Source organism: Nyctereutes procyonoides, unplaced genomic scaffold, assembly GCF_905146905.1.
Source record: "Nyctereutes procyonoides isolate TBG_1078 unplaced genomic scaffold, NYPRO_anot_genome, whole genome shotgun sequence".
NCBI lineage: Eukaryota > Metazoa > Chordata > Mammalia > Carnivora > Canidae > Nyctereutes > Nyctereutes procyonoides.
In genome coordinates, this window is record NW_026575117.1 from 21,903,341 (window position 1) to 21,920,550 (window position 17,210).

Here is a 17,210-nt window from a genome sequence, read left to right on the forward strand (position 1 = left end):
TCCAGCAGAGGAGGATCTGAGGCCCAGAAAAATCATGTGATTTGCCCGAAGATCTAGAACCAGAACCCAAGATTCCTATTAACAAACATTCTGTGCTTTTTACGAGATAATAACTTTCTGAGTGTTCCTAATGATAGATCAAGGAAGTAACTATCATTAGCTAACTGCTACAAAGTTGTTTATATTGAACCCACACTTAATCAGGAAGCTAATAAGCCAGTATGTTTATTGCTCCCTTATTTTCAAAGCCTTAAAGTAGCTAACATATTTGCTCTTTTGCAAGTTAATTTCAGTTTATTCAGCTGCTCTTCATATGATATACCCTTGGCCATCCTTTATATAGTCTCATAGAATGTATGTATCTGTTGGCAGATGGTACCCAGAAATTGTATCATGATTTTAGTTGCAATCCCACCAGCATGGATAAATTAGAATTATTATGCCTGCAATTTCAGAACCTGTACATTAACTATTAGAGATTAAGATTTCAAACTCCCACTTTTGGGTACCATCTTGATCCTAAATAATGCAGAAAATGGTCATTATACTGTTTTTCATAGCATCTGTCAATAAAAATCACTATTTTGTTAAAATATAGTAGGCAATTAGTTAGCAGCCCCCAAATAGTTTTTTGATAGAATTTTATTTTAATCTTTTTTTTTAATTTTTTTAAAGATTTTATTTATTTTTTCATGAGAGAGAGAGAGAGAGAGGCAGAGACACAGTCAGAGGGGGAAGCAGGCCCATGCAGGAAGCCCGACGTGGGACTCGATCCCGGGACTCCAGGATCACGCTCTGCGCCAAAGGCAGGGGCTAAACCCCTGAGCCACCCAGGGATTCACTCTTTTTTTAAATTGTAGTAAAATCACATGAAATTTACCATCTTAATCAATTTAAGTGTACAGGCCTATAGTGTTAAATACATTCACACTGTTTTAAACTCAACCTCCAGAACTCTTTGTCTTGCAAAACAAACTATACATATCATTAACTTACTAATCCCCCTCCTCTTAGCCCCTGGCATCCACCATTCTTTCCCCTTCTTTCTTTCCTTCCTTCCTTCCTTCCTTCCTTCCTTCCTTCCTTCCTTCCTTCCTTCCTTCCTAAGATTGATTGATTGATTTGACAAAGAGCATGCACAAGATTAGGAGGTAGATCTCAACCAGATTCAGCTTCAGGGCTCAATCTCTGGACCCTGAGATCATGATCTGAGCTGAAACCAAGAGTCCACACTCCACTGAGCTATCTAGGCATCCCAGATTTGATTTTATTTTAAATAGTTGCTACACCCAACAGCGGTCTCAAGCTCACAACCCTGAAATCAAGAGTTGCACACTCTGCCAACTGAGACAGCCACTTCTGAGAAAGAACCCTCACCGTGCTTTCTGTCTCTATGAATTTGACTGCTCTACGTATCTCATATAAGTGGAATTAATAGTCACGTTTTTAAAATTAACTTTCCTAATAGAGTGGCATTGTTTATATATAAACTCAGCTGCTTTTAACAAAACATATGTAGACTATGTTTTATACTTTTGCATCTTGACTTACTGAGGCCGTATGATAAAAAGATAATTCATTGCTGGTAGACTAAAGAAAAACAGAAGGCAAAATCCCTTAAGAACCTATCTTTCTTCTTCTTCAAAGGTATATGGCTATACCTTCCTCCAATCTAAGCCCCAAACATGTTTTCAGAATTTACTCCTCCACCTTTTATATTCACATATGAAGAAATTCTATGTGTGCTTGAATTCTGAGCATCCTGTCTTTGGATATAAATGGTGTCTTAATCTATAAAATCAGGAATATTCTCAGGCGTAAGGGTAGTTGGTATGTTTTTTTTAATACTTTCAGTTCACTTATTCAGTATCCATTTAGTACAGTACCTCCAAGGCTCTTTTCTCAAAGACAGGCTATATGCATACTGACATTGAAGCTTTTATATATCTCTAAAGGAGAAATTTTAAACTTTTAGAGTATGAAGTAGGAAAATGGAAATTGAGATTTGTTCAGATTGTTAAAGATCCCTTACGTAGTAGGAAGTACTTAAAGTCACTGAGACAAGTAGATAAATAAATTTGTGGGACTTTCATAGACTTCTTAATTACAGACCATTTAATAAAAAGCATCTCCTGACTCAATCAGTTACTTGTTTCTTCTGTGTAAGGCTTAATTTACTGTCATCATAATTTGTATATTATAATGTAACCATTATATTTAAAAATCACTTTGCCTTAAAAAAAACCTCAGTAATAATTTTGTTAGGTATACACACATCTATATATGTATAGCAGTAAGAATAAAAATGTAAAACATTTATTACAGTTTTTTTATGCACATGTTATATCTCTGTGTCATTAATGAATACATATGGTAGTTTGGTGCATTTTGCTGTTTTATGTGTGTTTTGGGAGCTGAAAGGGTTTTGAGGGAGAGAATAGTATTTGAGCTATCACTGAGATGAGAACAGTTCGGAGAATTGTAGTTTGAAATACTTTTGGTTTAAACTAGACTTTTCAGCAACACGTGAAGGGTTTTGGGCTGAGGTGGAGACTTGTTGAAAAATTTTTACAGTGCTAGTTCTAATTTTGTTTATGAAATAGGAACTTGTGTTCTAATATAGAAAAGTCCTACATTTTTTATGATCTTAATTAGAGTCTCTTCTTTCTACAGAAATAGAAAGGTCGTTGATTATTCACAGTTTCAGGAATCTGATGATGCTGGTAAGTTTCATGATTTCAGTAAATTGTAAGTTGGGCCAACTAATAATGAAAGAATGCCAACTTAACGTACTTTTTTAGATCATGCTTTTAAAATAAATTTTATTCTTTATTTTTAAACTGTGTAAATTATGTCAAGATCTGTGTCACCCAAAACAAAAGTTGAACTTGCATGGATTTTAACTTTTCTTAGTAAGTCATTGATAGTAAATACTTGAATACTTTTTTTCTTATCTGGTTTTGGATTCCACACTTTAAATATACAATAATTCTGATGCAGTGTTCATTAGCTATTTCTCCTGTTATAATCACAGCAAAACTTGTACCTTATAGTAGTTTAAGGTTTTTGCATGATAAAATAACTAACATGAGAATATTTGTGAAACATTTGAATTGTGAACTAATTCATCATGGAATGAGTAGTGTGTCTTAAATCTTAGCCATAAAAAGTTTCTGTAGAATATGTCCTTACTCTAATAATTTTTCAGATCCATTTGCTATTTGTTTGTTTGGTTTTTTTTTATACAATTTTAGTTATAAAGATATGTGTACTTTGGGAAAATTTAGAAAATGCAGAAATGTAAAGAAGAGTAATAACATATAATCCAGCCTCCCGGAAGAAATACTAACATTTATTAAATGCTTGTTAAATATTTGCAGTTATTCATTTAATCCTTAGTAGAGCAGTTCTAATAAAATGGGAAATACTGTTACTGTTTACAGATGAAGAAATTGGGGCAGAAATATTATTCAGGATCCCTTGGCTAGCAAATGACCATTTTAATCTTTTTGTTTAAAAAGCCTGTGTCTTTTCTCTCCTTTTAAAAATGTGGTTGAGGGCAGCCCCAGTGGCACAGCGGTTTAGCGCTGCCTGTGATCCTGGAGACCCGGGATCAAGTCCCTCGTCGGGCTCCCTGCGTGGAGCCTGCTTCTCCCTCTGCCTCTCTCGCTCGCTTGCTCTGTATCTCTCATGAGTAAATAAAATAAAATCTTTAAAATAAATAATGAATGAATGAATGAATGAATGAATGAATGAATAAATAAATAAATAAATAAATAAATAAATAAAAATGTAGTTGAAGTCTTGCTATTGAATTTGGGTTCTGGGGCGCCTGGGTGGCTCAGTGGTTGAGCATCTCCTTTTGACTCAGGTTGCGATCCCAGGACCCTGGGAACAAGTCCCATATCAGGCTCACTATAGGGAGCCCGCTTCTCCCTCTGCCTATGTCTCTGCCTCTCTCTCTGTGTCTCTCACGAGTAAATACTAAAAAAAAAAAAAAAATCTTTGGTTCTGTCTCCCTCCCATCACACTCCTACTTATGAGTATCTTTCTCCTGTTACAAAAAGTTATTTGAGAAACTCCTGTTAATGGTTGTGTGATATCGGGGATCCCTGGGTGGCGCAGCAGTTTAGCGCCTGCCTTTGGCCCAGGGCGTGATCCTGGAGACCCGGGATCAAATCCCACGTCGGGCTCCCGGTGCATGGAGCCTGCTTCTCCCTCTGCCTATGTCTCTGCGCCTCTCTCTCTCTCTCTCTCTCTCTCTCTCTCTCATAAATAAATAAAAAATTTAAAAAAAATGGTTGTGTGATATTTCATAATGGAATTTATAATGTGTCCAACCATTTAATAATTACTGAAGCTCCAGACTGCTTCCAGATCTCCACTATTCTATATAATAGAGTAATAAACAGTTTTAGAAATATTCAATTATGGGGGCGCTTGGGTGGCTCAGTCAGTTGAGCGTCTGGCTTTTTTTTTCTTTTTCTTTTTTTTTTTAATTTTTTTATTTATTTATGATAGGCACACAGTGAGAGAGAGAGAGAGAGAGAGAGGCAGAGACACAGGCAGAGGGAGAAGCAGGCTCCACGCACCGGGAGCCCGACGTGGGATTCGATCCCGGGTCTCCAGGATTGCGCCCTGGGCCAAAGGCAGGCGCCAAACCACTGCGCCACCCAGGGATCCCTTTTCTTTTTTTTTTTTATGATTTTATTTATTTATTCATGAGAGACCGAGAGAGAGGCAGAGACATAGGCAGAGAGAGAAGCAGGCTCCATGCAGGGAGCCTGATGTGGGACTCGATCCCAGGACTCCAGGATCTCACCCTGGGCCAATGGCAGATGCTCAACCACTGAGCCACCCAGGTGTTCCTAGTGTCTGACTCTTGATTTCAGCTCAGGTCAAGATCTTAGGGTCATGGGACTGAACCCTACGTCAGGCTCTGTGCTGGGCCTGGAGACTGCTGGAAGACTGTCCCTTTCCCTCTGCCACTCCCCCCACTTACGTGCATGCGCTATCCCTCTATAATAAATAAATAAGTCTTTTTAAAAAGAATTAATCAATGTTTAAGATTGGGTAGTTTTCTTTAGTTAAAGGACTTTTGAAATTGGAGGTATTTCCCTTAAGTGTCAGTATGCTACATTTAATACTTTGGTTTTAAAGTAATTTACTTGATAACAGTAATTGTGTTAGGATTATAGAATTGTGTCCTCTCTACATTCTAAAATGCATATATTGCTTTATTACCGTTTAATAGTTTTCAAGTAAATAAGTTGGAAGATGTCGAAACATGGCATATCTTTAAGAAATTAAAAGGGTAGGATATAAATTGGTAAGAAATATTTATTTGGCTATGGATATATTAAATATATTAAACACATGAGGACTAGAAGGGACTGGGGTAGAAAACAATTTACTTTTTAAAAGTGAAAGAAAATTATTTGGGAAATCCTGACCCCCTCACCATTTAAGTAGCATGAGAGATATTTATAAATAAACAGTGGCAATTTCTACATGTAAAAATCATAATCTAATTCATTGAATTTGAAAAATTATCTGTTTAGATGAAGATTATGGAAGAGATTCAGGCCCTCCAGCTAAGAAAATTCGATCATCTCCCCGAGAAGCTAAAAATAAGAGGCGATCTGGAAAGAATTCACAGGAGGATAGGTAAGAGGCATTGTTAATCTGTTCGTGCTTGTGCTTACGCTGGATGTGAGGGTTGGCTCTGATCTCTAACTTGGTGGAATCTCCATTCACTCCATTTACTGTGGGAAAGTGCTTATTGTCCACTTGATGTTTTGCCTATTTCTTACTCTCTCAGGCAGTGCTTCTTGAATGTAGAGCTGAGCTGCTTTAATGTCATGAGGCTTGCTTGGACTCAACCTGGAATCCAAGGTGATCTCCAAGAATGCTTTTGTTGCTACCTCAAACTTCTGAACATAAGCAGAGAGATTGTTTACGTGTGTGATTTGTTACCTAGCATTAGTGTTGACATTTTCATTGTAGTGTTAGCAGAATGAATGCCCTCGCCCATTCAGTCACCCAACACGGCGGAATCGGAACTAAAGCTTATAGAATCTTAGGTTGTTTCACCTCTGAATTTTACTATCTATAATCAATTCTCCTTTGTTCAGATACCGTAATCATTCATGTGGCAGTTTCCTTTCCCTTGTTTTATAAACATGTTCAGAGGAGTTGTGATTTTTATCTATGATTGCTTCATGAGGCTAGATATTGTAATTTTTGCTTCTGTCACAGATCTACACACTCTCATACTCAAACTTTAAGACTTTCTTAATGATGATGATGATGATAACTACCATCTATGATTCTTTTCCGGTCTCTATTATCTGCTAATTTGTATTCATCATCATTTAATTCTTTACTAGGATAATACTAGCTTAGAGAAGGGTTCTGTGATTTATCCAACGTTATCCAGCGAATTGTCCAACAGGTTTTGGGACCATATCTGTTGGACTCTGTAGTCCACGTTTTAACCATTAGGCTATACTACTTCCAGATAATACTGTTACATAGGAAAGTTCAAAGAAATAAAATTTATCTTAGCAGTTCTTCCAAGATACTTAACTTCAAGTACTAAAATCTAATAAAATGAAGCCCCACACAGAAGTCTTTCCATTCTGAATTCACAGAATGCTAAATTTGTAGAAGTAACAGTATTTACCTCCAGTATTTTCTTTCCTAGAAAATTTCAGAAACATGGTTTTGAGGAAAAACAAGGCAAAATTATGTTGTGGGGCAACAAGTATCCCATGGTTTTGTAGTGTATCTCTCTAATCCAGTTTTATATAGCAGCCCAACTTTGCTTCTCTTTCATTATATTCATTTTTTGTATTTTTCTTAGGAATGGATTTGTGTGGCCTACTACCCATTATAATGTCTCATCAATATAATTATATATCTAGCCTAAACTTTTCTTTGTTCTAATCATTTGGTTTTATTTTTCTTTCCTAAGTATCAGGAGTGGTTGAAATAGAATTTTTATTGCCATTTGTATTAGGTGTCTTGTACAGTTTATTTCCTCAGACCATTGTTGGTTGAGTTTTCTACTGGTCTCTACTTAAAATTTCAGCTTTTACTCGACTTCATTATAATGGGATTCGAGGATTAATGGTCTTTATAAACTCAATAATAAAAGAACTAGAGAAAGCAATAGTTTCTCAAAATTGTGACTTGCGAATTAAGTGCTTATTTTGCATAAAAACATTTAGAATAGTCACAGGTTTCAGAATTACAGTGTGCCTTGGATCAGATTGCTTAGTAAAAAAATATATTTGGTTTTTCTCTTTGTTCAGGAATCTTGCGTTTGGTAGTTTGTCATTTGAGTGTGGTCTAGATTATAGGAAATACTAAAAGAGATTTATAAGACCTGCTGTTTGAAAAAGCTATGAAGGCAGTTTTCATGGATGAGCGTTTCTTTTTTTTGTCAGAATTTCTCATTGAATCGTAAAATTTTAGCACTGAAGAGTACCAAGTGATTTGCTTGAGATCATACAACTAATTAATGACAAAAACAAGACACTAGAACCCAGATTGCCAAGTTAAGATTTGTAAGGACATAAAATGTGCATCTTTGTGAGACTAAAAACCGTTTTATAAAACTTTCCATTGAGCTTTGAGGCACCTTATTTTACTTTGAGGTGTTCTTGAGCCTGACATTTATTTTCTTCCTGATACGAGGCAGATCTATGTGTTGAGGTTTTTGATATATTAGAAATATTGGAGGCAAAAAATATGAGATGATTAATTGATTGATTTTCATTTTGTTTTAGGTAAGTTTTTAGGGATATTGTAGTTTATATAACTGCACTCCCAATCTCCTTTAATAATTGTGTACTAGGTGAGTTTTGCATCTGTATTTGGTGCTATTTATTTGCCTACTTTCCCACCATTCACATATTAGGTAATTTATTTTCAGTGTTTTTGTACTCTGCCTCTGACAACAGAGAATTGTATTTTTTATTATTAAATGTTCTTGTGAACCAGGCCTTATCCACAGGTGAGAAATTTTCAGCCCATGTTGAGATACTGTCTTTTCTTCCTTTGGGTCTTTGGAAGCAGTATTTTCCAAAAGCACATAAAATTGTGCTTATTCATTAGCACCCCTACCCCTGTGAAGCTAGGGAAATAATAGAACCAGCTTCATTCCTCAGCAGGTTTGAATATTTCATCTACAAAAGAGGTATTCTTCAGGATTCTTCCCCTGTTAGAGATACCAGTGGTTTGTGTTCAGTTAGATTGATCTAAGACTTTTAAACTTTTCCCCTCCTTTCCTTTATAGTGAGGACTCCGAAGAAAAAGATGTGAAGACCAAGAAAGATGATTCTCACTCAGCAGGTAGCAAACAGTTTTTAATGTAATAGGTGATTGATGTATGTCTTTTTATTCACTGGACCCTTTAATATGCGGTTTTATAATAATGCCAAGCACTGTTGTAAATACTGGCATTACAAAGATGTTTCCGTCTTTGAAGAGCTCAATGCTGGTGGCTTACCTCCAGTCTCCTGTGAGGGTTTGTTAACATGCTTACATGCTCTGTCCTACTCCAGGATTTCTGATTCAGTAGGTCTCAGTGCAACATTGGGGCTTTGTTTTTTAAAAATATTTACAGGGACACCTGGGTGCCTCAGGTGGTTAAGACTATGCCTTTGGCTCAGGTCATGATCCCAGGGTCCTGGGTTTGAGCCTCATATTTTGTCCCTGCTCACTGGGGAATCTGCTTCATCCTCTCCGTCTCCCTCTCCCCCATGCTCATGCTCTCAAATAAATAAAATCTAAAAAAATAATACAATAAATAAAAATTTTATTTTTACTTTAATTGTGCAGATTATTCTCATACACAATTAACATAGAAAACTATTTACATGAACAAATATCAAACTAAATAGATTTAAAAGAGCGTGAGGCACCCAGGTGGCTCAGTGGCTAAGCATCTGCCTTCAGCTCAGGTCATGATCCTAGGGCCCTAGGATGGAGCCCCACCTCAGGCTCCCTGCTCAGCGGGATCCTGCTTCTTGCCCCTCTCCTTGCGTGTGTACACACACTCTCATGCTCTCTTTCTGTCGAATAAATAAATAGAATCTTTAATAATAATAATAAAAGAGCATATATAATACTAATGACATAGAGCTCTAAAAAAGGGAGATGGTGATGAACTCTGGGGTAAAGAGCAAGCAAAGGAGCAGCCCTGGTGGCTCAGGGGTTTAGTGCCGCCTTTGGCCCAGGGCATGATTCTGGAGACATGGGATCGAGTCCCACATCCCTGCATGAAGCCTGCTTTTCCCTCTGCCTGTGTCTCTGCTTCTTTCTCTCTGTGTATGTGTCTCTCATGAATAAAATCTTAAAAAAAAAAAAAAACAAGCAAAGGATAGTTTTGCCACAAGTAGTCCTTAGAAACAGTGGCCATATGGGATCCCTGGGTGGCGCAGCGGTTTGGCACCTGCCTTTGGCCCAGGGGACGATCGTGGAGACCCAGGATCGAATCCCACGTCTGGCTCCCGGTGCATAGAGCCTGCTTCTCCCTCTGCCTGTGTCTCTGCTTCCCTCTCTGCATCTCTCATGAATAAATAAATTAAAAAAAAAAAAAAAAGAAAGAAACAGTGGCCATAGAGAAAGCTTTCTTGGCAAGAATTTTAACTCAAAAGAGTTAATAGACTCCATGGCCAAATTTCATTTGTTTTATTTGTTAAATCCTGTGCTTGCTTCGGCAGCACATATACTAAAGTTAAATCCTAATTACTTATTGATATTTATTTTTCTGAATTTAACTCTTCTACTTATTAAGGGTTTATTCCACATTGCTCCCAACCACTTTAGTTTTGATGTACACTACCCTGCTTTTGCCTTCCTAGCTCTCCCTTTAAATGAGATTGCTATTAGCTAATATGTGGAGGGTAGACAGAGCTCTCCTAAATTCACTCCATTGAGCTGTTTGCTTTCTTTCCTTTTCTAGCCTATTATCTGACTGCCTAAGTTGAAAAGAAATATGTTTTGTACCTTAGAATAAGTATCATTGAAGGACAGTCTTCCCCTCTTCCATTTGAAAATATTTTTCTAGGGGCATCTGAATGGCTCAATTCATTAAGCTTCTAGCTCAGGTCATGATCTCAGGGTCTTAAGATCAGGAGCCCCCCGTGTCTGCATGGAGCCTAGCTTGCTGCGTGCTTAAGATTGCCTGTCTCCCTTTCCCTCTGACCCCCCACCCCCACTCTCACACTTCTTTTTTCTTTTTTTAAGGATTTTATTTATTTATTCATAAGAGACACACAGAGAGGCAGAGACATAGGCAGAGGGAGAAGCAGACTCCATCTAACTTTAGTTTTTAAAAACTGTGAACATAGATCAAAATGTAATTGATAATTTTAGGGCGACACAATGATACAAGTTTAAGGAAGCACCTAAATTCAGCTTTTTTTTCAAGTTCATTCTTTGAATTTTAGTTCCTCTTTTGTATATTTTGTAGGAATTTTTAAGTATAGAATTTACCTCGTTTGAAGGAAATAAAGCTACAGGTTCTATCTCATATCGGCTTTCTTGGTCAGCCATCAGATAAATGCACAACTTTTTGATCACTGCATAATAACTTTGATATTACAGAGGATAGTGAAGATGAAAAAGAAGATCATAAAAATGTACGCCAGCAACGGCAGGCAGCCTCTAAAGCAGCTTCCAAACAGAGAGAGATGCTCATGGAAGACGTGGGCAGTGAAGAAGAGCAAGAAGAGGAGGATGAGGCACCATTCCAGGAGAGTAAGTGAAGTTGGCTTACGGGAGTCATGATTACAGTTTGTGATCTTGATTGCCTCTGTTGTTGTGGCTAAATGTTAGAGCCAGTCCCTTATATTAGATATTCATAGTTAGAAGAGATCACTGGTTTTGATACTGGTTGATATTTTAAGAGGATCAAGGATTCTCTTGATTATGATGGCCATCATTTGAACTCAAATACTAAACGAACAGTTGTTAAAGTGATAGTTACATGGTGGGTGTTGTGATTAGGATTTGTATTTTGGCATGGGAGCAACAGTTGTAGCCTTCCTCCCCCAGCAACAACAAAAAAATAATAATAACAGAATTTAGATTTTTTGTATGGTAGGTGAAACTTACATGTATTTTTGCTTTGTATTCAGCTTTCTGGTTTCATTTCTTCATAGTTGGACCAGATACTCCCAATTGGTTCTGTTTCATTTCCCTGGTCTCTCTGGTACTATCAGGGAATGATGGAACTACCAAAAGTTATTTGATGGGGGGGAAGAAAGTTACGTGGTGGCTTCAGTTTTTATTCAGATTAAATTTTATCTCTTCCCGTTTTCAGCCAAGTCTTTTTTTTTTTTTTTAAGATCTTATTTATTTAATTTTCATGAGAGACACACAGAAAGAGAGAGAGAGAGAGACAGGCAGAGGGAGAAGCAGGCTCCATGCAGGGAGCCTGACATGGGACTCGATCCTGGGTCTCTAGGATCATGTCCTGGGCTGAAGGCAGTGCTAAACTGCTGAGCCACCTGGGCTGCCTTCAACCAAGTCTCTTTTTTTTATATATATATAATTTTTTTTTAAATTTTTATTTATTTATGATAGTCACAGAGAGAGAGAGAGGCAGAGACACAGGCAGAGGGAGAAGCAGGCTCCATGCACCGGGAGCCCGACATGGGATTCGATCCCCGGTCTCCAGGATCGCGCCCTGGGCCAAAGGCAGGTGCCAAACCGCTGCACCACCCAGGGATCCCTCAACCAAGTCTTTAAACAAGTCCATGGTGCATCCCTCATGTGCGTGCCAAACCCATCCCATGTATGGGGCCGGTGGCCACTCCAGCCAGGTTGGTAGCACAGCTGCCACCAGAATCCAAGAGTGTTTGACTCCCAGATCCCATCCTGCAGTCATGCTTAGCGCTGTCTCCCTTCGTTTGCTCGGAAAGGTGTATACATTAAGTTGGACGTTGAAATTTCTTCTTTCCTCTCAGAAGATTCTGGCAGCGATGAAGATTTCCTCATGGAAGATGATGACGATAGTGACTATGGCAGTTCAAAAAAGAAAAACAAAAAGATGGTTAAGAAGTCCAAACCTGAGAGAAAAGAAAAGAAAATGCCCAAACCCAGGCTAAAGGCTACAGGTGAGTTGTACACAAGTGAAACCAAACAGCTGCTTTGAAAAATTTCATGAACCACTAAACTTTTTCTACAGAAATTCTTCATCAGGGCTTGGCATTAGCCACATACCTAACAAAAATAGGAGCATTCTGCGAGGATCTGGTTTTCCACACTTGAGAGGATCACATATTTATAAATAAGATCTATAGCCCCTGCAAAAGTCTGGTGGCGCAGCCCCATCCCTCTGCTGCTGCCTTACACAGCGAGGTTTGGCAGTGACCGTGGTAGAAACACTGCAGCAGCATCATAGCTGCGCCTTGTGCTTTTTCCCACCGATGGCACAACCTCAGCAGCTAGGAAAGACTTGAAATTGTGAAAGAGCACACCTATATATTATCTTAGGATTCACTACTGCGGTCTGATCTTTATATCATCCTTTGTATTGGCAGAATAAAACCACACTTGGCAACAGGGTTTCATTTTCTCTGAGCTGTTGTTGTTTCTGCCAGGTATTTTCTGAGTCATGGCTAGTTTGTCATTAAATCAGAAAGCTAGATTTGCTTTGTTTTTTGTGGCAGAACTGGTGGTTTTTAAATTTTTTACTCATCACTTAGTGATATGATAGTACACATCGTGGAACTGTCAAAAGTTAGTTGGGGGGATCCCTGGGTGGCGCAGCAGTTTGGCGCCTGCCTTTGGCCCGGGGCGCGATCCTGGAGACCCGGGATCGAGTCCCACGTCGGGCTCCCGGTGCATGGAGCCTGCTTCTCCCTCTGCCTGTGTCTCTGCATCTCTCTCTCTCTGTGTGCCTATCATAAATAAATAAAAATTTATTAAAAAAAAAAAAAGTTAGTTGGGCAGGCGGACCCAACTGGCTCAGTGGTAGGGCATGGGACTGTTGATCTCAGTTGTGAGTTTGAGTCCCATGTTGGGCATAGAATTTAGTTAAAAAAATAAAACACATCCTTAGAAGACTTTTTAGAAAAAATTTGATGACTTCAGTTCCTATTCACGTTGTATCTATTCTTTTTGACCCGCTTTTTAAACATGACTTTGGGGCACCCAAGTGGCCCAGTGGTTGAGCATCTGCCTTTGGCTCAGGTCATGATTCTGGGGTCCTGGGATTGAGTCCTGCATCAAGTTCCCGGCAGGGAGCTTGCTTCTTCTCCCTCTCCCTATGTCTCTGCCTCTCTCTGTGTTTCTCATGAATAAATAAATAAAATCTTTATTTAAAAAAATAATAATAAACATGACTTTTATCACAACTTTTCACAAAAAGTGAAACATGACTTATATCACAACCAACTTAGTGGTTGGTTTCACAAACCACTAAGGATAGTATGCAGTTTCTGTACCGTCCTGTTTTCCTTATTATAAACATTACTGCTAGATAGCACCATAGTGTTGGCAAGAATGATTGGGAACCAGTGCCCACTTTGATTTTTACTCAGATTTATAGATTGCATTCTTTTAGTTTTGTTTTGTTTATAGCCAATTTTTATTAAAGATCTCTTCTTCTTTTCCCTGCCCCACATTGGTATTTTTCTTCTTCCAGTGACTCCAAGCCCCGTGAAAGGCAAAGGGAAGGTAGGTCGCCCCACAGCTTCAAAGGCATCAAAGGAAAAGACTCCTTCTCCCAAAGAAGAAGACGAGGAACCAGAAAGCCCTCCAGAAAAGAAGCCCTCTGCAAGTCCTCCACCTGAGAAATCTGGGGATGAAGGGTCCGAAGATGAAGCCCAGTCTGGGGAGGATTAAAAAAGTGATGATGGTTTGGGGAGAGATTTTATTAAAAAAAAAGAGAAAAAAAAAGAAAAAAGAAAAAGGGGGAAAAAAAGAAACCTACTTAAGATAGAACATGGTTTTGGCTATGGCTTGACTCATGGGCTTTCAATGCTTTTTTTCTTTTTCTTAAAAATAACATTCTCTCTCTCTCTCTCTCTCTCTCTCTCTCTCTTTTAAGAAAACCATTGTAAGTTCAATTTACCTTTTTGTCTATTGGTCCTCTCTTTGCCATCACCCCTCTTTCCCACCCCCTCCCAATGAAAGCCATGTCAAAGTAATCACTGGATTGACTGCTTCACCTTTTTATTCTTAATGGAAGGTATACCACAGTTGTAAAGCAATAAGATTTGAGATGAACACTATGGAAATTTTGCTTTTTGCTAAACAGTAGCAAGTTGACCATAATCAAAAAATGTAGAAGGGTTTTAGTTAAAAATGATTGCTTCTTTCTCTACCTGGACTTAAAAAAAAATAAGTTGTCATCTAATACAAGTTTATATGTCTATATATACAGAAGTCTAGATGTCTAGAAAAATCATGATGTTAAACTTCCACTGATGGGGCAGGTAGGAGATAAGAATGAATTCTGCATTGTTACTAAAAGTATTCCATATTTTTTACATTGGGGGCAAGGCAGGGGATGGTGTTACCTTACCTTGTTTGAGGGTGTGGTTTTCTTTTTTTGTTTGTTTTGTTTTTTAATTTCATCACTTGTTATCTCAAGAGACCCCGAGCCAGTGATCCTTTATCCTGCTACAGTCTTTCAGGAACTTAAAAAAAAAAAAAAAAAAAAAAAAAAAAAAAGGACCGCCAAAACTTAAATCACTCTTGATTTCTTTATTTCATTCTCTAATAGTTCATGTTTTAAAATATATATGTATCTATTCTGTTTCTTGGATAACATTTTACCAAGGATCAAAAAAGGAAAAGAAAAAGAACTCTAGAATTTAAATGGCAAGATCTATACACCAGAGTGAATTTTTTCTTAACTGACATTGTTTAGGTTTTAAGCAAATAAAGTACCAATTAATGTGAAACTCGATCACAAAGACTTGAGATTTTTCCTTTATGAAAACAGCAAGTTGAAATTCTTTTAAGCCAAAAATACGCATTCAGATCCCATGAACCATGCTCTGTTTTTATTTGGGGATAGAACATTTTTGTCTTCATAACCTATCTTCCCATTTCTTTGGAGACACATGAAATGCATCTCTCAGCTTCCTGTTCCTACATAGATACCACTGCATACCCCATCCTCAAAGCCTGTTAGCTCTGCTCTAAGACATGATTGATTTCTCCTGGCTCTATTCTTCACTTGTTTCACCTTCTGTGCTTGGTTGGGAGTATGGTAAATGCTGCTCCCATACCTTTCAATTTGCTTTTGTCTTTTTACAGTGCCCCTGCTTACTGCTCATGTTTAAAGCAGAAGTTTAAGGGGCTCAGAGCTAGGGAGACCCATGTGGTTAGGAGCCCATGTGCCAGCGATAACAGACTCTACATGCCTTATGAAAACAGTCAGGAGATAGTTCTGTAGGTTTGATTCTCCATCCTGATACCACGAGCTCATGGGAGCGAGGTTTAGGGGTCTTAGCATGCTAATAAGTTGGAAAAAAATAGTGAAATTTAACCTCTGCCTTTTTATCTAGGTGTGCCGCTTCAATATCCTATGCAGTTTTCTTGCTATCTTTTAAGTTAGAGCATGTTTTTCTCTTACACAACATGGCTTTCTTGCAGATATTCCTAGGACAAAAGGTTATTTATGGAATATTTGTACTCTGATTTTTAAGACACTTTAAAGACTGTCCTTACTCCATGACTTTTTAAAATAACACCCAGTGGCAGAGTCATTTCACTGTTGTGCGCTGTGCGTGTTAGAGAATGAATTTGGAGATTTTGGTACTTGGCCAAAAATGCAAAACTTGAACATAAGTAGCAGTTGGATTATTATCTTTCATGATGGTTGACTTTAGAGTTGTGAACTTTGTCACGAGGGTGTTAAAGATTATTCTGCTTTGGTGGGTTTGTTGGGGTATCCGATTTTAACAAGAAGGTTTGTGTTCATATAGTCAAAAGACCTCCCAGTGTTTCCACCATGCACTTCAATTTTTAGGGATTTATAACTTTAAGTCCTACATTCCTAGTAACATTTGGACTTTTCTTACATTATGTTTCGTGCAGATGGGGGGTGTCTTTTAAAACTTTAGCCTTGGTATTTTATGTAACAGTCTCTTTAATATATTAATCTGCACTAACCTCTCTGTGATACACGCTTATTCTCTTAGAGGTAATCCTGTCTTTTAGGTTACTTGTGTGCATTTGGTTGTGATCCCTTTTTAAAAAATTAACTCATGAGATTGAAAAATTTCTTCTATATTTCTAATGGACTAGACAAAAGGATCTGTGTCCCCAAGTGAGACAGGCTCTGAATGACCTTTGTTTTCTCCACCTTTTTGTTGATGATTCAAAACACTCTAGTCTTCCCCTCAAATCATGCATGCATATAGGAGGACAACTGTGGTGTCTCAACTGGAAACAGGTGCTCAATAGTCAGGCTTGGTAGCGATGCCAGGACTGGTTACAAGCTAGAAGCTGACAATGACTGGCCGTTGGCACCACCCTTGACTCAACTCCCATTTTTTTCCTCTAGTGTGCCTATGGTGAAATGGCAAGAGCGTCATTCACGGTCTTGTTTGCAGTGCTCAGGAAGTGGGACCTTCACTCGGAAGGTGCTTGTTTGTGGTACCTGAATTCTCTTAGCTCTGTTAGGTTTCCCTCTGGAACATGGATCTCGGCAGCTATGCTAACGGACACTACATTCTAGTTCTTAAGATATTTCCAGACTCCTCTCTCCACCATCCACAGCTAGAAATGGGTAGCTTACATCTTACTAAATCCGTAACTTGCTGCTGCTTTTAGCACTCCCCACCTCAAATTGGAATCAATGGAGTGGGCCCACTGGATATGCTTGAGTTTCAGTGCTAGTAGATTTGTCCTGCTTACGGAAACGCCTCTCCCTTTCATAGTCCCATTCTTTATGGAGTCCATGAAGGGAAATTAATGGGTGTATCTCTCCTTCGAGGAGGTAACGGTGTGAGTGTTTTCCTCTGGAAGAAGAGCAGTTGATTTCCCAGGAAGGAGCTTGGATACAGATTTTCTTCCCCCCCATAGTAACTGGTTTGCCCCATTTCAATCCTCAGTTTGTGCTTACCTTTGGCACTAGTTGAAAGAGCATTTTCTTACAGGTAACAAATCAAGAGTGGAATTTGAGGTTATAATCCAGTAAAGTTTTTGACGCTGTGGATAATGGTCAGCTAGACTGA

General features: G+C 38.4%; 1 protein-coding gene across 2 annotated transcripts in view; it reads left to right on the forward strand.

Annotated features, from left to right (window-relative positions):
* The window catches only part of NUCKS1 (nuclear casein kinase and cyclin dependent kinase substrate 1), a 31,239-nt gene extending 16,307 nt beyond the window's left edge, over positions 1-14,932 (forward strand). The window contains exons 2-7 of one of the 2 annotated variants that reach the window (XM_055334018.1): positions 2,674-2,723; positions 5,562-5,667; positions 8,303-8,358; positions 10,618-10,770; positions 11,982-12,131; positions 13,664-14,932. In XM_055334018.1, the coding sequence (XP_055189993.1) occupies positions 2,674-2,723; positions 5,562-5,667; positions 8,303-8,358; positions 10,618-10,770; positions 11,982-12,131; positions 13,664-13,863 (715 nt within the window). In that variant the 3' untranslated portion in view covers positions 13,864-14,932. The remainder of the gene's footprint in view (positions 1-2,673; positions 2,724-5,561; positions 5,668-8,302; positions 8,359-10,617; positions 10,771-11,981; positions 12,132-13,663) is intronic. The other variant, XM_055334019.1, reaches the window with a different exon arrangement.
* Positions 14,933-17,210: the final 2,278 nt, after the last annotated feature.